The sequence below is a fragment of the Bombina bombina genome, chromosome 9 (genome assembly GCF_027579735.1).
Source record: "Bombina bombina isolate aBomBom1 chromosome 9, aBomBom1.pri, whole genome shotgun sequence".
Classification (NCBI taxonomy): domain Eukaryota; kingdom Metazoa; phylum Chordata; class Amphibia; order Anura; family Bombinatoridae; genus Bombina; species Bombina bombina.
The window spans coordinates 61,806,952-61,831,397 of NC_069507.1; the positions used below are offsets into that span (position 1 = coordinate 61,806,952).

The following is a 24,446-nucleotide window of genomic DNA, read 5'->3' on the forward strand; positions in this document are numbered from 1 at the left end:
AGAGGAACTCTTAAGACCCAAAAAGACAGAGGCAAATTTAAATCCCATAAGATTCATCTCTACATATTGCAATCAAAGCCAACAAATATCCAATATACTATCCAAACACTGGCATATCTTACAGCTAGATGAACAGTTAAAATCTATTATTCCCCAGAATCCTATGTGTACCTATAGACGGGCTAACAATTTAAGTGATCAATTAACCTGTAGTCATTTTGATAGAAATGCCAAAAAAGCACCAATATATAAAGGATCCATAGCATGTGGAAACTGTAAAAACTGCACATACATGGTTAAAAAGAAATACATGATGGATAGATTTAACAGAAAGTGGACAATCCAGAGTCACATCACTTGCAAAACTTCAAATGTTATCTATTGTCTGTCATGTAGCTGCAATTGTTTTTTTATATAGGCATGACTACTCGACAAATGGGGGTTAGAATCACTGAGCATCTTAGCAATATAAGGAACGCAGCAAAGGATGTAGAAAAAGGCAAACAAATCACTAGCGTTGCCAGACACTTTCTACACCACCATAAAGGAAAAACAAATACTTTTAAATTCTGGGGATTGGAAAGTATACGCCCCGGTATACGAGGCAGTGATATGGAACAAATTTTATTAAAAAAAGAAGCGAGATGGATTTTTAATCTTAACTCTGTCATGCCTAATGGCATGAATGAGAATAACAACTTTTGGGCATTCCTCTAATGTAACATTGAACAGAATCATTTTTCTGTGCACCCAGAGATTATTCCTTAGATAATATAGTGACACGCACAGCGGATTATGTTTGTTATGAAGCACATTACAATTCAATATGGTAGTTACTATAATGATGTGGAAAATGTAAATCGTATCCCAAAAATCACTGAATTCATATTCTCATGAGTATAGTGTCGCTTTTCAATATGTGTTACGATATCACATCCATGTAGTGATGACCTAGAATTTTTCATCATATATGGACATTCGCTATATTTTTGAGATTTAGGATATAATGGGCAACGATCTAAATAAATAAGATATTCAAACTCCACACATTTTTATTATCGAGTTGTATTTGTAAGGAAATGAATGCTACATGCAATCCATCGTTAGCGCCACTCACATTTATTTAACAAAGAGCCTTAATTATGATCCATGACACAGAACCGTGTGGCATGCTGTGTGTATATATTATGTGCACATCGTAAATGCTCACACCCTGGTCTTTACACATAATGGCACTAGGAATCTAAATCTCTATGTGCACATTGTATTGCACTACTTACAGTGACCTTATTTACAGCTATCGTTACATCAATCCCACATACGGACCGTAGGAAACAGAAGGTCATTAGGGATTGGCTGAAAAGGTTTCATAAGTGACCAATCAAATAAAGACTCTCAATCCATGACACGCGCATAGTATACAGCGCTGGACTGGCTTAGAGGTGGGCGTGCGCTTCTGGCACGCTGCGATTGGACAATTGAAACAGGAGATACAAATATAAGGCACCAATAAGGAGACACTCGTCTTGTCAATCCGAAGTGAGCACATTGAGAAAGGCCGCCACTCGGCCGAAACGCGTTTGTGCAGAGCACATTTGTATGCTTAGTCAAGCATAGTGTTTTTATTTTTATATTTACTATTCTTTGACACTCACGATACCTATTACGGCTGCAAGGGACATGTCACTCAGTACATAAACCATCCCTGTCACCTGAAGCCAGCGTATCCTGTTACTGGCCAGGAATACAGGGGGGTGGTTGAGTCTGTGTGGCATAGTCTGGGTATATTGCAGCATCTGTGTTATTAGTATGAGTGTCAAGTGCGAGTGTGGAGCTATTTAGGTTAATGTGAGAGTGTTTTATCTTATAACACTCTTTTTTAGTGGTTTAATAAATTTCAATAAGTTTTAACTTAATTTACATACATGAAATAGTTGAATGGTTCAACTTAGTTACCGCAAACTATAGGAATGAGTGCTTATTAACCCCTTCTTGTCCTGTTCTCGCCCCCTCCCCCATTTGATTATAACTTGAAAACTAGTCTGAAAAGTTATTTTAAAAATGAAACTTTTTTTGTAGAAAACCATGATTTAAATTGAGTCTTACTGACTATGGATTTAAATTGTGATTTAAATCATACTCACCCTAATTGATACAGCCAAAACAAAATTTAGATTTAACTTTTTCTTTTATTTTCTTTTTATGTTTCAAGGACAAATTCTCTATCAGTCTGTTTTGGAATGTTGATTATTTGTGAGTGATTTATAGCATTGATTAGAAGGACATTCAGCAGCTAAAATACATATAATCAGCTACTCCTGTTTTAACTACAAGAGTTACAACAGAAGTGCCCAAACAAATGTTTATTTTATATTTAAATTACCTTAGTAACTTATTTATGCCGTTTTTGCCTTATGGTGGGTGCCATTGCATACTTCAGTTTTCTGTAATTTATCTGACTCTCCAACGTGCTATTTAGTGATAGCTTGGATCAACACAGCAGCTAATTTTTATATGGCCCCTAATGACCACAGCAAAAGAGATACGATTAGCAAACTCAGAAGACTTCTCAAGGGGTAAATCCTGACCTGCCAGCAAAACCCTGCACAATTATGCTTAGTTTAGTTTGTATGCTGACTATTTTGCAGTTTATTAGGAGTTCATTGATATATAATATGCATCTGTAATTATGACTTGTTAGTGTAAGGCTGTGATAAATGTAACTGTTATACATTTTTAAATAAAAAAATATAATTATGTCTAAACAACTTTGCAATATACCTTCATTATTAACTTTGTCTCTTTTTCATGTAAAAATTAAAATGATGGATTTTCTAATTCTCATAACTGGACATGCACCCTGCTGATTTGTCAAGGCTGACCCTGCAACATATATGTTCTTAATTGGCTTCAGCAGATAACTGTAAAGCAATGCATTTTATACTAACATAATTTCTCCAACATAGGTGTGTCCGGTCCACGGCGTCATCCTTACTTGTGGGATATTCTCTTCCCCAACAGGAAATGGCAAAGAGCCCAGCAAAGCTGGTCACATGATCCCTCCTAGGCTCCGCCTACCCCAGTCATTCTCTTTGCCGTTGTACAGGCAACATCTCCACGGAGATGGCTTAGAGTTTTTTAGTGTTTAACTGTAGTTTTTATTATTCAATCAAGAGTTTGTTATTTTGAAATAGTGCTGGTATGTACTATTTACTCAGAAACAGAAAAGAGATGAAGATTTCTGTTTGTATGAGGAAAATGATTTTAGCAACCGTCACTAAAATCCATGGCTGTTCCACACAGGACTGTTGAGAGCAATTAACTTCAGTTGGGGGAACAGTGAGCAGTCTCTTGCTGCTTGAGGTATGACACATTCTAACAAGACGATGTAATGCTGGAAGCTGTCATTTTCCCTATGGGATCCGGTAAGGTTTATCTGCAAGTTCCCTGAAGGGACAGATTTCTGCCTTGTCTGTGTTACTTCACAAAAAGCTGGCCGCTGTGCCAGATGTTCAAGCTTTTGTTCAGGCTCTGGTTAGAATTAAGCCTGTTTACAAACCTTTGACTCCTCCTTGGAGTCTCAATTTAGTTCTTTCAGTTCTTCAGGGGGTTCCGTTTGAACCCTTGCATTCCGTTGATATTAAGTTATTATCTTGGAAAGTTTTGTTTTTAGTTGCAATTTCTTCTGCTAGAAGAGTTTCAGAATTATCTGCTCTGCAGTGTTCTCCTCCTTATCTGGTGTTCCATGCAGATAAGGTGGTTTTACATACTAAACCTGGTTTTCTTCCAAAAGTTGTTTCTAACAAAAACATTAACCAGGAGATTATCGTACCTTCTCTGTGTCCGAAACCAGTTTCGAAGAAGGAACGTTTGTTGCACAATTTGGATGTTGTTCGCGCTCTAAAATTCTATTTAGATGCTACAAAGGATTTTAGACAAACATCTTCCTTGTTTGTTGTTTATTCCGGTAAAAGGAGAGGTCAAAAAGCAACTTCTACCTCTCTCTCTTTTTGGATTAAAAGCATCATCAGATTGGCTTACGAGACTGCCGGACGGCAGCCTCCCGAAAGAATCACAGCTCATTCCACTAGGGCTGTGGCTTCCACATGGGCCTTCAAGAACGAGGCTTCTGTTGATCAGATATGTAGGGCAGCGACTTGGTCTTCACTGCACACTTTTACCAAATTTTACAAGTTTGATACTTTTGCTTCTTCTGAGGCTATTTTTGGGAGAAAGGTTTTGCAAGCCGTGGTGCCTTCCATTTAGGTGACCTGATTTGCTCCCTCCCTTCATCCGTGTCCTAAAGCTTTGGTATTGGTTCCCACAAGTAAGGATGACGCCGTGGACCGGACACACCTATGTTGGAGAAAACAGAATTTATGTTTACCTGATAAATTACTTTCTCCAACGGTGTGTCCGGTCCACGGCCCGCCCTGGTTTTTTTAATCAGGTCTGATAATTTATTTTCTTTAACTACAGTCACCACGGTACCATATGGTTTCTCCTATGCAAATATTCCTCCTTAACGTCGGTCGAATGACTGGGGTAGGCGGAGCCTAGGAGGGATCATGTGACCAGCTTTGCTGGGCTCTTTGCCATTTCCTGTTGGGGAAGAGAATATCCCACAAGTAAGGATGACGCCGTGGACCGGACACACCGTTGGAGAAAGTAATTTATCAGGTAAACATAAATTCTGTTTTCTATGTGATTGCAGCAAATATGATGTTAAATTTGTTTTAAAAATGTTTAGACTTGGCTGTTGTTATATTGCAACACGACAGAAATGTCTTGTAATTACAATGTGTTTATCTGTCCTTCCTGTGAAGAATGCATTCGTTTGCCAAGTGCTAAACATTTGATGTAATTTTGGACTTAATTAGTAAATTGATTTATGGTAGACTATGGATCCCTTTCACAAAAGTGACAATATAATGCTACAGGTGCCAACTTCTTTCTAATGGAATGCATTAGCATTCATATTATTTTATAGACTGTCTCTTTTATAGTTATTATTACTTTAAAGGGACAGTAACGTCAGAATTAAGCGTTCATGGTTTAGCTAGAGCATGTAATAAAAAAAAAAAGGTTGCTTCATTCTCTTGGTATCTTTTGTTGAATAGTAAATTTAGGTAGGCTTATAAGCATACACATATCTGAAGCACTCTGTGGCAACAGAGTTTGTAACAATATATAACATTGCTGCAAACACTGCTTCCAAAGATGCTAAAGATACAGGCACACTTCTGAGGTAGTATGAGATTACCTAGGTTTACTTTTTAACAAAGGATAACAAAAGAACAAAGCACATTTGATAATAGAAGTATATTTGAAAGTTTTGTGTTTTTTTTTTTTTTTTCTTTTTTTAAATGACATGCTCTGTCTACTCTTAAAGGGACACTGAACCCACAATTTTTCTTTCATGATTCAGATAGAGCATGCAAATTTAAGCAACTTTCTAATTTACTCCTATTATCAATTGTTCTTCATTCTCTTGCTATCTTTATTTGAAAAGCAAGAATGTAAGTTTAGAAGCCGGCCCATTTTTGGTACGCAACTTGGGTTGTCCTTGCTGATTGGAAAGCACCAATAAGCAAGTGCTGTCCAGGATTCTGAACCAAAAATTGGCTGGCTCCTTAGCTTAGATGCCTTCTTTTTCAAATAAAGATAGCAAGAGAACGAAGAAAAATTGATAATAGGAGTAAATTAGAAAGTTGCTTAAAATTGCATGCTCTGTCTGAATCACGAAAGAAAGAAAAAAAATTGTCTTTAGTGTCCCTTTTAACCATCAATGTTTAGTTTTAGCTTTAGTGATAGAAACAGTAGTTATCTCTCAGCTGCCTTTGAAATGTTTGCCTCTATAAGTGATTTTCCTTTGTTTCCACAGGAGGTACGACAATGGCTCAGCTGGGCGCTGTGGTGGCAGTGGTAACGGCTCTGGTTGCCATGATTCTTCACGTATCCATACACAAGGTGGAGGAGGGACACCTCGCTGTATATTACAGGTAATGAGTCTTTTCACATCAGCTAAACCCTTATAACGGAGAGAAGGTTTTTAAAGGGACACGGAAGCCAATATAAAAAAAAAATCAAATTTTATTTATTTTATCAAATTTACTTTGTTCTCTTGGCTTGGTATCCTTTGTTACAAAAGCAGGTAGGTAGACTCAGGAGTCTGTTTGCTGAACAGTGCTCCAAACACTCACACGCCACCTACCTATGTATCCTCTTCTTCAATAAAAAATACAATGAGAATGAAGCAAATGTGATAATAGTAGTGAACTGGAACCTTTAAGTTAAATTTTAATTTTTTTTAGATGTATGATCTGAATCATGAAAAAGAAATTTTGGGTTTCATGTCCCTTTTTTAAAATGAAGGTAAATTTGGATGAATTAGTGCCCGGTTTTTAATAAACCTATTAAAAACAAGGGCACTTTTATTCATCAAAATTTACACTTAACTCCTTTTCTTCAAAAACTTACCTTTTAATCCTGTCAGCCGCTGCAGCGCTTCCTCCGCCCGTCGCAAGTCCACTTTGCGGGTCCAAAATGACGAATCAGACTTCCTCCAATCACGGCATTGCATCAGGCCATTATCCCCCCCCGGGGGGGAAAGCCGTGATTAGAGGAAGCTGGATTTGTCATTTGTGACGTAAGAAGAGGCTTCCAACGGCCGGGAGAATCGCTGCAGCGGCATTCAGGATTAAAAGGTACGTTTTTGAAGAAAAGGAGTGAAATGTCAATTTTGATGAATTAAAGTGCCCTTATTTATAATCGGTTTATTAAAAACCGGGCACTAATTCATCCATATTGACCTTCACTTTAAATATGGATTTGTAGAGCAATCTAAAATAAGTTTGGAATGCTCCAATAACATCACCCGGTGTTTGCTACCTTGCTGATAGAGTGAGAGCTAAGGAACTTCTAATAAGTTTATTGCAGGCTGATGTGAGATTTAGAAGCAAATTAGACGATTAGAAACGTGATTTCTGATAACGGCTTTACCACCTATTCCCCAGCTTGGCATAACCAACATTGTTATATTTATATACTTTAAACCTCTAAGTTTCCCTGTTTCTAAGCCCCTGCAGGCTGCCCCTTATCTCAATGCTTTTTTTTTTTTTTAGCTTTTTACAATCTTATACTACAGCCAGACAGTGCTAATTCATGTGTGCCATATAGATAACATTGTTCTTCCGTGGAGAATGATAATGATTATACAAGAACCAGCACTAATTGGCTAAAATGCAAGATTGTAAATAGCACTGAGATAAGGGGGCAGTCTGCAGAGGATTAGATACAAGGTAATCACAGAGGTAAAAAGTATATTAATATACATATATATATATGTTTAGTTACGCAAAACTGGGGACTGGGGTAATAAAGGGATTATCTATCTGTTTAAAGGGACAGTCTACACCAGAATTTTTATTGTTTTAAAAGATAGATAATCCCTTTATTACCCATTCCCCAGTTTTGCATAAACAACACAGTTATAATATACTTTTAACCTCTGTGATTACCTTGTATCTAAGCCTCTGCAAACTGCCCCTTTATTTCAGTTCTTTTGACAGACTTGCAGTTTAGCCAATCAGTGCCTGCTCCCAGATAACTTCACGTGCACGAGCACAGTGTTATCTATATGAAACACATGAACTAATATCCTCTAGTGGTGAAAAACTGTTAAAATGCATTCTGAAAAGAGGTGGCCTTCAAGGTCTAAGAAATTAGCATATGAACCTCCTAGGTTAAGCTTTCAACTAAAAATGCCAAGAGAACAAAGCAAAATTGGTGATAAAGGTACATTGGAAAATTGTTTAAAATTACATTATCTGAATCATGAAAGTTTATTTTGGCCTTAGACTGTCCCTTTAAATAAAAACAATTTTCATGTAGACTATCCCTTTTAACTTTAATTTTTTTGTTATTATTTTAAAGGAAAAAAAATGTCCTACATTTCAGCATCGATTTTAGAACATCTGAGTTACCTATTCGGATTAGTTAAATACACAAATCCCTAAATAACAGGCATTTTGCAGACCTACAATCTAGGGTCAATGGAAAATGAGAACATTCTCAAAAATCTATACATTGTTGCAGTTGCCAAGTCATTACATTCTCCGAACAAACTCAGTTCATGATATGTATGATAAACCCTTTCCTTATTGTGTGTCCTGATATGCTAAATAATCTCACAAATTCTTGGTTCACATTTTAATGAACATTATAATTTCCTACTTTCACTAAATAGTTTTCTCTGGAAATAAACCAAAATGCGACAAGCAGCCAAAAACAAAGCTACAATGTACCCTTTTACATGGTCAAAATAAAATTTGAACTAAGTCAAGGTTTTGAAAAAAAATATTTTATAAATCTTTTGTAAGGTAAAAAGACATTAGACAACTGTTCAAAACGTTTTTTCTCTTGTTAAGTGTATCCAGTCCACGGATCTTCCATTTCTTGTGGGATATTCTCCTTCCCAACAGGGAGTTGCAAGAGGATCACCCACAGCAGGGCTGCTATATAGCTCCTCCCCTCACTGCCATATCCAGTCATTCTCTTGCAACTCTCAACTAAGATGGAGGTCATAAGAGGACTGTGGTGTTTTATACTTAGTTTATTTCTTCAATCAAAAGTTTATTTTTAAATGGTACCGGAGTGTACTGTTTATCTCAGGCAGTATTTAGAAGAAGAATCTGCCTGCGTTTTCTATGATCTTAGCAGAAGTAACTAAGATCCTTTGCTGTTCTCACATATTCTGAGGAGTGAGGTAACTTCAGAGGGGGAATAGCGTGCAGGTTTTCCTGTAATAAGGTATGTGCAGTTAAAATATTTTTCTAGGGATGGAATTCGCTAGAAAATGCTGCTGATACCGAAGTAATGTAAGTAAAGCCTTAAATGCAGTGATAGCGACTGGTATCAGGCTTATTATTAGAGATACATACTCTTATAAAAGTGTATTTCTCCAACATAGGTGTGTCCGGTCCACGGCGTCATCCTTACTTGTGGGATATTCTCCTCCCCAACAGGAAATGGCAAAGAGCCCAGCAAAGCTGGTCACATGATCCCTCCTAGGCTCCGCCTACCCCAGTCATTCTCTTTGCCGTTGTACAGGCAACATCTCCACGGAGATGGCTTAGAGTTTTTTAGTGTTTAACTGTAGTTTTTATTATTCAATCAAGAGTTTGTTATTTTGAAATAGTGCTGGTATGTACTATTTACTCAGAAACAGAAAAGAGATGAAGATTTCTGTTTGTATGAGGAAAATGATTTTAGCAACCGTAACTAAAATCCATGGCTGTTCCACACAGGACTGTTGAGAGCTACTAACTTCAGTTGGGGGAACAGTATGCAGTCTCTTGCTGCTTGAGGTATGACACATTCTAACAAGACGATGTAATGCTGGAAGCTGTCATTTTCCCTATGGGATCCGGTAAGCCATGTTTATTTCGATCATAAATAAGGGCTTCACAAGGGCTTATTAAGACTGTAGACTTTTCTGGGCTAAATCGATTCATTATTAACACATATTTAGCCTTGAGGAATCATTTTATCTGGGTATTTTGATATAAGAATATCGGCAGGCACTGTATTAGACACCTTATTCCTTAGGGACTTTCCCAAAGCATAAGCAGAGCCTCATTTTCGCGCCGGTGTGGCGCACTTGTTTTTGAGAGGCATGGCATGCAGTCGCATGTGTGAGGAGCTCTGATACTTAGAAAAGACTTTCTGAAGGCGTCATTTGGTATCGTATTCCCCTTTGGGCTTGGTTGGGTCTCAGCAAAGCAGATACCAGGGACTGTAAAGGGGTTAAAGTTTAAAACGGCTCCGGTTCCGTTATTTTAAGGGTTAAAGCTTCCAAATTTGGTGTGCAATACTTTTAAGGCTTTAAGACACTGTGGTGAAAATTTGGTGAATTTTGTACAATTCCTTCATGTTTTTTCGCAATTGCAGTAATAAAGTGTGTTCAGTTTAAAATTTAAAGTGACAGTAACGGTTTTATTTTAAAACGTTTTTGTACTTTGTTATCAAGTTTATGCCTGTTTAACATGTCTGAACTACCAGATAGACTGTGTTCTGAATGTGGGGAAGCCAGAATTCCTATTCATTTAAATAAATGTGATTTATGTGATAATGACAATGATGCCCAAGATGATTCCTCAAGTGAGGGGAGTAAGCATGGTACTGCATCATTCCCTCCTTCGTCTACACGAGTCTTGCCCACTCAGGAGGCCCCTAGTACATCTAGCGCGCCAATACTCCTTACTATGCAACAATTAACGGCTGTAATGGATAATTCTGTCAAAAACATTTTAGCCCAAATGAACACTTGTCAGCGTAAGCGCGGCTGCTCTGTTTTAGATACTGAAGAGCATGGCAACGCTGATACTAATATCTCTGAAGGGCCCCTAACCCAGTCTGATGGGGCCAGGGAGGTTTTGTCTGAGGGAGAAATTACTGATTCAGGGAACATTTCTCAACAGGCTGAACCTGATGTGATTGCATTTAAATTTAAGTTGGAACATCTCCGCATTCTGCTTAAGGAGGTATTATCCACTCTGGATGATTGTGACAAGTTGGTCATCCCAGAGAAGCTATGTAAAATGGACAAGTTCCTAGAGGTGCCGGGGCTCCCAGAAGCTTTTCCTATACCCAAGCGGGTGGCGGACATTGTTAATAAAGAATGGGAAAGGCCCGGTATTCCTTTCGTCCCTCCCCCCATATTTAAAAAATTGTTTCCTTTGGTCGACCCCAGAAAGGACTTATGGCAGACAGTCCCCAAGGTCGAGGGAGCGGTTTCCACTTTAAACAAACGCACCACTATACCCATAGAGGATAGTTGTGCTTTCAAAGATCCTATGGATAAAAAATTAGAAGGTTTGCTTAAAAAGATGTTTGTTCAGCAGGGTTACCTTCTACAACCAATTGCATGCATTGTCCCTGTCGCTACAGCCGCATGTTTCTGGTTCGATGAGCTGATAAAGGCGGTCGATAGTGATTCTCCTCCTTATGAGGAGATTATGGACAGAATCAATGCTCTCAAATTGGCTAATTCTTTCACCCTAGACGCCACTTTGCAATTGGCTAGGTTAGCGGCTAAGAATTCTGGGTTTGCTATTGTGGCGCGCAGAGCGCTTTGGTTGAAATCTTGGTCGGCTGATGCGTCTTCCAAGAACAAGCTACTTAACATTCCTTTCAAGGGGAAAACGCTGTTTGGCCCTGACTTGAAAGAGATTATCTCTGATATCACTGGGGGTAAGGGCCACGCCCTTCCTCAGGATCGGCCTTTCAAGGCAAAAAATAAACCTAATTTTCGTCCCTTTCGTAGAAACGGACCAGCCCGAGGTGCTACGTCCTCTAAGCAAGAGGGTAATACTTCTCAAGCCAAGCCAGCTTGGAGACCAATGCAAGGCTGGAACAAGGGAAAGCAGGCCAAGAAACCTGCCACTGCTACCAAGACTGCATGAAATGTTGGCCCCCGATCCGGGACCGGATCTGGTGGGGGGCAGACTCTCTCTCTTCGCTCAGGCTTGGGCAAGAGATGTTCTGGATCCTTGGGCGCTAGAAATAGTCTCCCAAGGTTATCTTCTGGAATTCAAGGGACTTCCCCCAAGGGGGAGGTTCCACAGGTCTCAGTTGTCTTCAGACCACATAAAAAGACAGGCATTCTTACATTGTGTAGAAGACCTGTTAAAAATGGGAGTGATTCATCCTGTTCCATTAAGAGAACAAGGGATGGGGTTCTACTCCAATCTGTTCATAGTTCCCAAAAAAGAGGGAACGTTCAGACCAATCTTAGATCTCAAGATCTTAAACAAGTTTCTCAAGGTTCCATCGTTCAAGATGGAAACCATTCGAACTATTCTTCCTTCCATCCAGGAAGGTCAATTCATGACCACGGTGGATTTAAAGGATGCGTATCTACATATTCCTATCCACAAGGAACATCATCGGTTCCTAAGGTTCGCATTCCTGGACAAGCATTACCAGTTCGTGGCGCTTCCTTTCGGATTAGCCACTGCTCCAAGGATTTTCACAAAGGTACTAGGGTCCCTTCTAGCTGTGCTAAGACCAAGGGGCATTGCTGTAGTACCTTACTTGGACGACATTCTGATTCAAGCGTCGTCCCTTCCTCAAGCAAAGGCTCACACGGACATCGTCCTGGCCTTTCTCAGATCTCACGGATGGAAAGTGAACGTGGAAAAGAGTTCTCTATCTCCGTCAACAAGGGTTCCCTTCTTGGGAACAATAATAGACTCCTTAGAAATGAGGATATTTCTGACAGAGGCCAGAAAAACAAAGCTTCTAGACTCTTGTCGGATACTTCATTCCGTTCCTCTTCCTTCCATAGCTCAGTGCATGGAAGTGATCGGGTTGATGGTAGCGGCTATGGACATAGTTCCTTTTGCGCGCATTCATCTAAGACCATTACAACTGTGCATGCTCAGTCAGTGGAATGGGGATTATACAGACTTGTCTCCGAAGATACAAGTAAATCAGAGGACCAGAGACTCACTCCGTTGGTGGCTGTCCCTGGACAACCTGTCACGAGGGATGACATTCCGCAGACCAGAGTGGGTCATTGTCACGACCGACGCCAGTCTGATGGGCTGGGGCGCGGTCTGGGGATCCCTGAAAGCTCAGGGTCTTTGGTCTCGGGAAGAATCTCTTCTACCGATAAATATTCTGGAACTGAGAGCGATATTCAATGCTCTCAAGGCTTGGCCTCAGCTAGCGAGGGCCAAGTTCATACGGTTTCAATCAGACAACATGACAACTGTTGCGTACATCAACCATCAGGGGGGAACAAGGAGTTCCCTAGCGATGGAAGAAGTGACCAAAATCATTCTATGGGCGGAGTCTCACTCCTGCCACCTGTCCGCTATCCACATCCCAGGAGTGGAAAATTGGGAAGCGGATTTTCTGAGTCGTCAGACATTGCATCCGGGGGAGTGGGAACTCCATCCGGAAATCTTTGCCCAAGTCACTCAGCTGTGGGGCATTCCAGACATGGATCTGATGGCCTCTCGTCAGAACTTCAAAGTTCCTTGCTACGGGTCCAGATCCAGGGATCCCAAGGCGGCTCTAGTGGATGCACTAGTAGCACCTTGGACCTTCAAACTAGCTTATGTGTTCCCGCCGTTCCCTCTCATCCCCAGGCTGGTAGCCAGGATCAATCAGGAGAGGGCGTCGGTGATCTTGATAGCTCCTGCGTGGCCACGCAGGACTTGGTATGCAGATCTGGTGAATATGTCATCGGCTCCACCTTGGAAGCTACCTTTGAGACGAGACCTTCTTGTTCAGGGTCCGTTCGAACATCCGAACCTGGTTTCACTCCAGCTGACTGCTTGGAGATTGAACGCTTGATCTTATCGAAGCGAGGGTTCTCAGATTCTGTTATCGATACTCTTGTTCAGGCCAGAAAGCCTGTAACTAGAAAGATTTACCACAAAATTTGGAAAAAATATATCTGTTGGTGTGAATCTAAAGGATTCCCTTGGGACAAGGTTAAGATTCCTAAGATTCTATCCTTCCTTCAAGAAGGATTGGAAAAAGGATTATCTGCAAGTTCCCTGAAGGGACAGATTTCTGCCTTGTCTGTGTTACTTCACAAAAAGCTGGCAGCTGTGCCAGATGTTCAAGCCTTTGTTCAGGCTCTGGTTAGAATTAAGCCTGTTTACAAACCTTTGACTCCTCCTTGGAGTCTCAATTTAGTTCTTTCAGTTCTTCAGGGGGTCCCGTTTGAACCCTTACATTCCGTTGATATTAAGTTATTATCTTGGAAAGTTTTGTTTTTAGTTGCAATCTCTTCTGCTAGAAGAGTTTCAGAATTATCTGCTCTGCAGTGTTCTCCTCCTTATCTGGTGTTCCATGCAGATAAGGTGGTTTTACGTACTAAACCTGGTTTTCTTCCAAAAGTTGTTTCTAACAAAAACATTAACCAGGAGATTATCGTACCTTCTCTGTGTCCGAAACCAGTTTCAAAGAAGGAACGTTTGTTGCACAATTTGGATGTTGTTCGCGCTCTAAAATTCTATTTAGATGCTACAAAGGATTTTAGACAAACATCTTCCTTGTTTGTTGTTTATTCTGGTAAAAGGAGAGGTCAAAAAGCAACTTCTACCTCTCTCTCTTTTTGGATTAAAAGCATCATCAGATTGGCTTACGAGACTGCCGGACGGCAGCCTCCCGAAAGAATCACAGCTCATTCCACTAGGGCTGTGGCTTCCACATGGGCCTTCAAGAACGAGGCTTCTGTTGATCAGATATGTAGGGCAGCGACTTGGTCTTCACTGCACACTTTTACCAAATTTTACAAGTTTGATACTTTTGCTTCTTCTGAGGCTATTTTTGGGAGAAAGGTTTTGCAAGCCGTGGTGCCTTCCATTTAGGTGACCTGATTTGCTCCCTCCCTTCATCCGTGTCCTAAAGCTTTGGTATTGGTTCCCACAAGTAAGGATGACGCCGTGGACCGGACACACCTATGTTGGAGAAAACAGAATTTATGTTTACCTGATAAATTACTTTCTCCAACGGTGTGTCCGGTCCACGGCCCGCCCTGGTTTTTTTAATCAGGTCTGATAATTTATTTTCTTTAACTACAGTCACCACGGTACCATATGGTTTCTCCTATGCAAATATTCCTCCTTAACGTCGGTCGAATGACTGGGGTAGGCGGAGCCTAGGAGGGATCATGTGACCAGCTTTGCTGGGCTCTTTGCCATTTCCTGTTGGGGAGGAGAATATCCCATAAGTAAGGATGACGCCGTGGACCGGACACACCGTTGGAGAAAGTAATTTATCAGGTAAACATAAATTCTGTTTTTAAAACGTTTGCTGGCATGTTTAATCGTTTTTTACATATGTTTGGTGATAAAACTTATTGGGGCCTAGTTTTTTCCACATGGCTGGCTTGAATTTTGCCTAGAAACAGTTCCCTGAGGCTTCCCACTGTTGTAATATGAGTGGGAGGGGCCTATTTTAGCGTTTTTTTGCACAGCAAAAACTACAGACACAGACATCCAGCTTCTTCCTGCATGATCCAGGACTTCTCTGAAGGGCTCAAAAGGCTTCAAAAGTCGTATTGAGGGAGGTAAAAAGCCACAGTATAGCTGTGGCAGTTGTTGTGACTGTTTAAAAAACGTTTTTGTCATTTGTTGTTCCGTTTTTGGTATTAAGGGGTTAATCATCCATTTGCAAGTGGGTGCAATGCTCTGCTAACTTATTACATACACTGTAAAAATTTCGTTAGTGTAACTGCATTTTTTCACTGTTATTTCAAAATTTGGGAAAATTTGTGTTTCTTAAAGGCGCAGTAACGTTTTTTATATTGCTTGTAAACTTGTTTTAAAGTGTTTTCCAAGCTTGCTAGTCTCATTGCTTGTCTGTTTAAACATGTCTGACACAGAGGAACCTACTTGTTCATTATGTTTGAAAGCCATGGTGGAGCCCCATAGGAGAATGTGTACTAAATGTATTGATTTCAGCTTAAACAGTAAAGATCAGTCTTTATCTATAAAAGAATTATCACCAGAGGGTTCTGTCGAGGGGGAAGTTATGCCGACTATCTCTCCCCACGTGTCAGACCCTTCGCCTCCCGCTCAGGGGACGCACGCTAATATGGCGCCAATTACATCAGGGACGCCCATAGCGATTACCTTGCAGGACATGGCTGCAATCATGAATAATACCCTGTCAGAGGTATTATCTAGATTGCCTGAATTAAGAGGCAAGCGCGATAGCTCTGGGGTTAGGAGAGATACAGAGCGCGCAAATGCTGTTAGTGCCATGTCTGATACTGCGTCACAGTATGCAGAACATGAGGGCGGAGAGCTTCAGTCTGTGGGTGACATCTCTGACTCGGGGAAACCTGATTCAGAGATTTCTAATTTTAAATTTAAGCTTGAGAACCTCCGTGTATTGCTTGGGGAGGTATTAGCTGCTCTGAATGACTGTAACACAGTTGCAATTCCAGAGAAATTGTGTAGGCTGGATAGATACTATGCGGTGCCGGTGTGTACTGACGTTTTTCCTATACCTAAAAGGCTTACAGAAATTATTAGCAAGGAGTGGGATAGACCCGGTGTGCCCTTTTCCCCACCTCCTATATTTAGAAAAATGTTTCCAATAAACGCCACTACACGGGACTTATGGCAGACGGTCCCTAAGGTGGAGGGAGCAGTTTCTACTTTAGCAAAGCGTACCACTATCCCGGTTGAGGACAGTTGTGCTTTTTCAGATCCAATGGATAAAAAATTGGAGGGTTTCCTTAAGAAAATGTTTATTCAACAAGGTTTTATTTTACAGCCCCTTGCATGCATTGCGCCTGTCACTGCTGCGGCGGCGGCATTCTGGTTTGAGGCCCTGGAAGAGGCCATCCAGACATCTCCATTGAATGAAATTATTGACAAGCTTAGAACGCTTAAGCTAGCTAACTCATTTGTTTCTGATGCCATTGTTCATTTGACTAAACTAACGGCTAACAATTCCGGATTCGCCATCCAGGCGCGTAGGGCGCTATGGCTTAAATCCTGGTCAGCTGACGTGACTTCAAAGTCTAAATTACTCAACATTCCTTTCAAGGGGCAGACCTTATTCGGGCCTGGCTTGAAGGAAATTATTGCTGACATTACTGGAGGCAAGGGTCATACCCTTCCTCAGGACAGGGCCAAATCAAAGGCCAAACAGTCTAATTTTCGTGCCTTTCGAAATTTCAAGGCAGGAGCAGCATCAACTTCCTCCGCTTCAAAACAAGAGGGAACTGTTGCTCATTCCAGACAGGCCTGGAAACCTAACCAGTCCTGGAACAAGGGCAAGCAGGCCAGAAAGCCTGCTGCTGCCCCCAAGACAGCATGAAGGAACGGCCCCCTATCCGGAAATGGATCTAGTGGGGGGCAGACTTTCTCTCTTCGCCCAGGCGTGGGCAAGAGATGTTCAGGATCCCTGGGCGTTGGAGATCATATCTCAGGGATATCTTCTGGACTTCAAAGCTTCTCCTCCACAAGGGAGATTTCATCTTTCAAGGTTATCAGCAAACCAGATAAAGAAAGAGGCATTCCTAAGCTGTGTGCAAGACCTCCTAGTAATAGGAGTGATCCATCCAGTTCCGCGGACGGAACAAGGACAGGGATTTTATTCAAATCTGTTTGTGGTTCCCAAGAAAGAGGGAACCTTCAGACCAATCTTGGATCTAAAGATCTTAAACAAATTCCTCAGAGTTCCATCATTCAAAATGGAAACTATTCGGACCATCCTACCCATGATCCAAGAGGGTCAGTACATGACCACAGTGGACTTAAAGGATGCCTACCTTCACATACCGATTCACAAAGATCATCATCGGTTCCTAAGGTTTGCCTTTCTAGACAGGCATTACCAATTTGTAGCTCTTCCCTTCGGGTTGGCCACTGCCCCGAGAATTTTTACAAAGGTTCTGGGCTCACTTCTGGCGGTTCTAAGACCGCGAGGCATAGCGGTGGCTCCGTATCTAGACGACATCCTGATACAGGCGTCAAGCTTTCAAATTGCCAAGTCTCATACAGAGATAGTTCTGGCATTTCTGAGGTCGCATGGGTGGAAAGTGAACGTGGAAAAGAGTTCTCTATCACCACTCACAAGAGTCTCCTTCCTAGGGACTCTTATAGATTCTGTAGAGATGAAAGTTTACCTGACGGAGTCCAGGTTATCAAAACTTCTAAATGCTTGCCGTGTCCTTCATTCCATTCAATGCCCGTCAGTGGCTCAGTGCATGGAAGTAATCGGCTTAATGGTAGCGGCAATGGACATAGTGCCATTTGCGTGCCTGCATCTCAGACCGCTGCAATTATGCATGCTAAGTCAGTGGAATGGGGATTACTCGGATTTGTCCCCTCTACTAAATCTGGATCAAGAGACCAGAGATTCTCTTCTCTGGTGGCTTTCTCGGTTCCATCTGTCCCAGGGTATCTTTCGCAGGCCAGATTGGATGATTGTAACAACAGATGCCAGCTTTCTAGGTTGGGGCGCAGTCTGGAACTCCCTGAAGGCTCAGGGATCGTGGACTCAGGAGCAGAAACTCCTCCCAATAAATATTCTGGAGTTAAGAGCAATATTCAATGCTCTTCTAGCTTGGCCTCAGTTAGCAACACTGAGGTTCATCAGATTTCAGTCGGACAACATCACGACTGTGGCTTACATCAACCATCAAGGGGGAACCAGGAGTTCCCTAGCGATGTTAGAAGTCTCAAAGATAATTCGCTGGGCAGAGTCTCACTCTTGCCACCTGTCAGCGATCCACATCCCAGGCGTAGAGAACTGGGAGGCGGATTTTCTAAGTCGTCAGACTTTTCATCCGGGGGAGTGGGAACTCCATCCGGAGGTGTTTGCTCAACTGGTCCATCGTTGGGGCAAACCAGAACTGGATCTCATGGCGTCTCGCCAGAACGCCAAGCTTCCTTGTTACGGATCCAGGTCCAGGGACCCGGGAGCAACGCTGATAGATGCTCTAGCAGCTCCTTGGTTCTTCAACCTGGCCTATGTGTTTCTACCGTTTCCTCTGCTCCCTCGACTGATTGCCAGAATCAAACAGGAGAGAGCATCGGTTATTCTGATAGCGCCTGCGTGGCCACGCAGGACCTGGTATGCAGACCTAGTGGACATGTCATCTCTTCCACCATGGACTCTGCCTCTGAGGCAGGACCTTCTAATACAAGGTCCTTTCAATCATCCAAATCTAATTTCTCTGAGACTGACTGCATGGAGATTGAACGCTTGATTCTATCAATGCGTGGCTTCTCCGAGTCAGTCATTGATACCTTAATACAGACTCGGAAGCCTGTCACCAGGAAAATCTACCATAAGATATGGCGTAAATATCTTTATTGGTGTGAATCCAAGAGTTACTCATGGAGTAAGGTTAGGATTCCTAGGATATTGTCCTTTCTCCAAGAGGGTTTGGACAAAGGCTTATCAGCTAGTTCTTTAAAAGGACAGATCTCTGCTCTGTCTATTCTTTTGCGCAAGCGTCTGGCAGAAGTTCCAGACGTCCAAGCATTTTGTCAGGCTTTGGTTAGGATTAAGCCTGTGTTTAAAACTGTTGCTCCCCCGTGGAGCTTAAACTTGGTTCTTAAAGTTCTTCAGGGAGTTCCGTTTGAACCCCTTCATTCCATTGATATTAAACTTTTATCTTGGAAAGTTCTGTTTTTGATGGCTATTTCCTCGGCTCAAAGAGTCTCTGAGTTATCTGCCTTACATTGTGATTCTCCTTATCTGATTTTTCATTCAGACAAGGTAGTTCTGCGTACCAAACCTGGGTTTTTACCTAAGGTGGTTTCTAACAGGAATATCAATCAAGAGATTGTTGTTCCATCATTGTGTCCTAATCCTTCTTCAAAGAAGGAACGTCTTTTGCATAATCTGGACGTAGTCCGTGCCTTGAAGTTTTACTTACAGGCTACTAAAGATTTTCGTCAAACATCTGCCCTGTTTGTCGTTTACTCTGGACAGAGGAGAGGTCAAAAAGCTTCGGCAACCTCTATCTCCTTTTGGCTTCGGAGCATAATACGCTTTACCTATGAGACTGCTGGACAGCAGCCCCCTGAAAGGATTACAGCTCATTCTACTAGAGCTGTGGCTTCCACCTGGGCCTTTAAAAATGAGGCCTCTGTTGAACAGATTTGCAAGGCTGCGACTTGGTCTTCGCTTCACACCTTTTCAAAATTTTACAAATTTGACACTTTTGCTTCTTCGGAGGCTGTTTTTGGGATAAAGGTTCTACAGGCAGTGGTTCCTTCCGTTTTAAGTTCCTGCCTTGTCCCTCCCATCATCCGTGTACTTTAGCTTTGGTATTGGTATCCCACAAGTAATGGATGATCCGTGGACTGGATACACTTAACAAGAGAAAACATAATTTATGCTTACCTGATAAATTTATTTCTCTTGTAGTGTATCCAGTCCACGGCCCGCCCTGTCCTTTTAAGGCATGTCTAAATTTTAATTAAACTACAGTCACCACTGCACCCTATGGTTTCTCCTTTCTCGTCTTGTTTCGGTCGAATGACTGGATATGGCAGTGAGGGGAGGAGCTATATAGCAGCCCTGCTGTGGGTGATCCTCTTGCAACTTCCTGTTGGGAAGGAGAATATCCCACAAGTAATGGATGATCCGTGGACTGGATACACTACAAGAGAAATAAATTTATCAGGTAAGCATAAATTATGTTTTTTCTAATGATTTAAGATGAGAGTTGATTTTCCAACTGTCAAACTCCACCTATCATTTTCCATATTTGGAAGAACCAATTAGAGCTTGAGTCTGCAGACAACAAGACTAGCTATGATCACATTGCTAATATAACCTTAATTGTTCTGCTGTTATCTGCTAAAGCCAATTAGGGAAATGTTTGTAGCAGGGTTAGCCTTGAGAAGGTTCATTGCAAAGTTGTTTTACTATGCACATCTAAACATGTCCCTTTAATAGTATCACCTCTTCATCATTTTTAATTTTGTTTGCTAACAGAATGTAATGTGTACTGTCATTTAAATAAAAGGGACCGGGAATATAATGGTTTTTTTTTCTCCTATGCAGAGATGTCATATTAAGTGACTTTTTTTTAAAGGGATATAAAACAGAATGACTACTATTATTATTACTATTATTATGATCATTATTATGAGACACTCAAGTCAAAATTAAACTTTCATGATTCAGGTAGAGCATGCGACTTTAAACAAGTTTCCAGTTTAATTCTGTTATCAAAATTGTTTTGTTCTTTTGGTATCGTTTATTGCAGAATAAAACTAGGTAGGCTTATAAGAGTTCAGGAGAGTGCAAGTGGATTTAGTACTCTATGGCAACAGTGTTTTGCAACATTGTATAACAAAGCTACAAATAATGATGCAAAACAGTGCTGCCATAGAGTACTAAAGACACGTGCACACTCCTGAGCTCTTATGAGCTTACCTAGTTTTATTCTTCATTAAAAGATACCAAGAGAACGAAGCACATTTGATAACAGAAGTACATTTTTTAAAGTTGTTTAAAATTGCATGCTCTTTCTGAATAATGAGTTTTATTTCGACTTTACTGTCCCTTTAAGACGTTTACGCTCCTAAGTTCACCTAGTATTACTCTTTAACCAAGGATACCAAGAGAACTTATTAAAATTTGATTATAGAAGTAAATTGGAAAGTTGTTTAAAATCACATGTTCTATCTAATGTTTAATTTTGACTTTACTGTCCCTTTAACCCTTTACTGGGTCCGGATGGTGAAACTCCACATTTTTATTTTAAGTGCTGCTATCTTGGAGCACCCTGTAACAGATCAGTGACGTTGCTCGCTTTCTCACAGCTGTATCGTGCATTTCAGGTTAGCACACACTATACAGAATACAGTATTTTTTTTAGGTTTTTACACAGTTTAAAAGTTACATAACCTATATAAACAAATTAATAATATAGAAAAAAATTCAGCCACTGCAAAAATGTTAAACTCCCTCTCTGTATTCTGCACCCTTAGTGAGCAATAAAGCTGTCAAATAACTGGCAACATCACTGATCTGTACAGGTGTCAACCAGCACCAATAAGTGGTTACATTCCAATATCTTGTAAAAGCATCGTGAGTAGTAACCATCCTAATGTAGTGCCCAGCAGTCTAATATCCCTTATGACATTCATTAGAATTATTTGTTGTTTTAATGCTCAGTATAACTGTATTTCTATACCAAGCATTTATTATTATCTCTAGTAACAAATACTTACCATCTTCCCTTCAGCCTTTTGTGTTGATTCGTTTTGTGCAAAAATTAATTATTCAACATTCGTAATAGAAACGTATTCCAAATATGACTGCAAGCAGCAGCATTTGGCAATTTTTGCTTTAGATGTATTTGTGTAAAAAATAGGGACCTGCCTCACCGGACTGGATACACTTGTGGGATTGCCCCAAATTGAAAAGTGTTTGTCACAAAATTTCTTATTGGCTGACTAAAATAACTAAATCACAGGTGTGCCTTTCTGCCCAACCTGTAATATTCTTAATACCAAAAGATAGGAAATTTAATTTTGACATCTTTATATCTACAGTTATTGTGTTGGCAAAACAATTAATTTTGGCAGGTTGGGCAAGTAACCGAAAACACCCCCCCGCCTTTCAACAATTAATTAGAAATATACATGCTCAGATGTTGGTTGAACAAGCTGATACAAAAGGAGATCCGGAGAAAAAAATGAAATGCTTTCTTCATAAATGGGAGGCTTATCTACTGTACCTACCAGCGACTGCTAGAGATAGGGTCATTCACCCATTTAGGAATAGTCTTTTTATCTTAAATGAGATTCTCAAGGGCAACTTTTGATTCTCCGACAGCGGAACTTGACTATACCTCATTTATGTGTGAGTGTGTTGTTGGTTGGGTCTCCACCTCCCCACCCCCTCTTATGGGTGCCGGTCTGTGGAGGGTGATCTGGAAGCACTCTGTGTAAGTTGTTATATATTGTTTATAAGGTTTTGTTTTATGTTTTTGTTTTCTCTTTTGTATAAATATTGGGGGAAAAAAGGATCCAGGTCACTACATGACAAACATCTTGACCTGCTCATACCTATCCGGACTAAACTTACTATGGAACACAATATTTCTGCTTTGTGCAGCAACAACGTTAAGGAACTATTTTTTGGTTTGCCATGTAGGTAATGACGTTTTTGTATTTCATTTCCTAACCTCTACATGGCAACTGCATGGGTCTACTTTTATTTAATCAAGATTGTATTTATTGATCTATACATTGACTTTGGTGCTTTGAAAATAACGTAAAATAAAGTATCTGTTTTATTTCTACCAGGTTTGTTACATGTGTAATGGATCTTAATACTACTAATAAAGTTATTAAAAAAAAATAAAAAAAATAGGGACCTGCATTCGGTAGTTTAATTTACTGCCGAATGCAGAAGAAGGCGGCCGCTCTCAGTATTCGGTTCTTTTCGGGGGCAAATTTCTTCTTATGAAACGGCAACACACTAAGATCTGCACAAATCCAGATCTTAGTGGGTTTCACTTCCATTCAGAAGCTAACGAAACTGCCAAACTCGCATCCCTAGTAAAAAATTCACTTTTACACTTCTACATCCAGCCCTGAAAATAACCAAATGCCACTGTTTGCCGCCAAATTTACATGTAGAAATGAACGCTGGATAACTATTTTATGCACATGCTTAGTGTTATTTCTTTTATCCCTGTGTTTTCTTTATAGTGTTAATAAATATGTACTTAAAAGCCCTCTCCTTTTGTATCCTAGAGGGGGTGCTTTGCTAAGTGTTCCCACCGGACCTGGGTACCATATCATGCTTCCTTTCATCACCAGCTTTAGATCGGTTCAGGTGAGTGATCTTCATATGGTTTGCTATGCGAAGTTCAGCTGTACTTTATGCTACAGCTTTACATATCTTGTAGACTGATTTCATCTAACTCTTTCCAATGAGCTGCAACTCTGCATTTAAAGCCTGATTAAGCCTCATTAGGGTAACCCTGTTTATTGTAATTTCTAATCTTGTAAACTTAACCCAACTAAGGATGGGGCTGTGTACGAAATACTGATAACAAATAAGTAAAAATACAAACAAAAAATGATTCATATACCCCTAGCACTCAGTTCTCATCAACTCCTGAAGGGTGATATTGCTTTAAAAAATAACCCTTATTCATACTATTAAAATGATAATAATTAAAAACTTTGAAGATGTCAGAGTATTTAAGATGCCAGTAAACTTTTAGTTAAATTGTGAGATATAAGCTTTTTAAACTAATGTAAAATGCATAGTGAATATATATCTTATCTTATTTTGAAAATTAAACAAATGCTTTTTTTAAAAATATAATAACTAATCAAATCTGGCAATAAATTTGTCAGGCCAAGCCCCCCTAGCCTCTGCATTTTCCATATAATTTTAAGCAACTTTCTAATTTACTCCTATTATCAAATTTTATTTGTTCTTTTGCTGTCCTTATTTGAAAAGCAGAAATGTAAAGCTTAGGTGCCGGACCATTTTAGGTTCAGCACCCTGGATAGCGCTTGCTTTATTGGTGGCTACATTTAGCCACCAATCAGCAAGCACTACCCAGGTGCTGAATCAAAATTGGGCCAACTCCTAACCTTACAGTCCTGCTTTTTCAAATAAAAATACCAAGAGAACGAAGAATATTTGATAATAGGAGTAAATTAGAAAGTTGTTTTAAAATAGCATGCTCTATCTGAATCATGAAAGAAAAAAATTGGGTTTAGTATCCCTTTTAAGCTTCTCCAGTGTAGAGCCTAGTTGTATGGTCTGTCGCACCCCTTTTTTTTCCTTCTTGGGTGCGTTCCTGCTGTCTGATCCTAGACAGACCAGCTGTGCACGTGATTTAAATCCTCCGCTGAATTTTCAGCCACAGCTAAACTAGACAACACGTGTATTTCTGATCATTGAGATCTGGC

General features: G+C 40.4%; 1 protein-coding gene across 2 annotated transcripts in view; it reads left to right on the forward strand.

Moving 5' to 3' along the window:
* ERLIN1 (ER lipid raft associated 1) overlaps positions 1–24,446 on the forward strand; it is a 145,507-nt gene that overhangs the window by 48,194 nt on the left and 72,867 nt on the right. For both annotated transcript variants that reach the window (XM_053692156.1, XM_053692157.1), the window contains exons 2-3: positions 5,885–6,002; positions 23,271–23,352. In XM_053692156.1, the coding sequence (XP_053548131.1) occupies positions 5,896–6,002; positions 23,271–23,352 (189 nt within the window). In that variant the 5' untranslated portion in view covers positions 5,885–5,895. The remainder of the gene's footprint in view (positions 1–5,884; positions 6,003–23,270; positions 23,353–24,446) is intronic.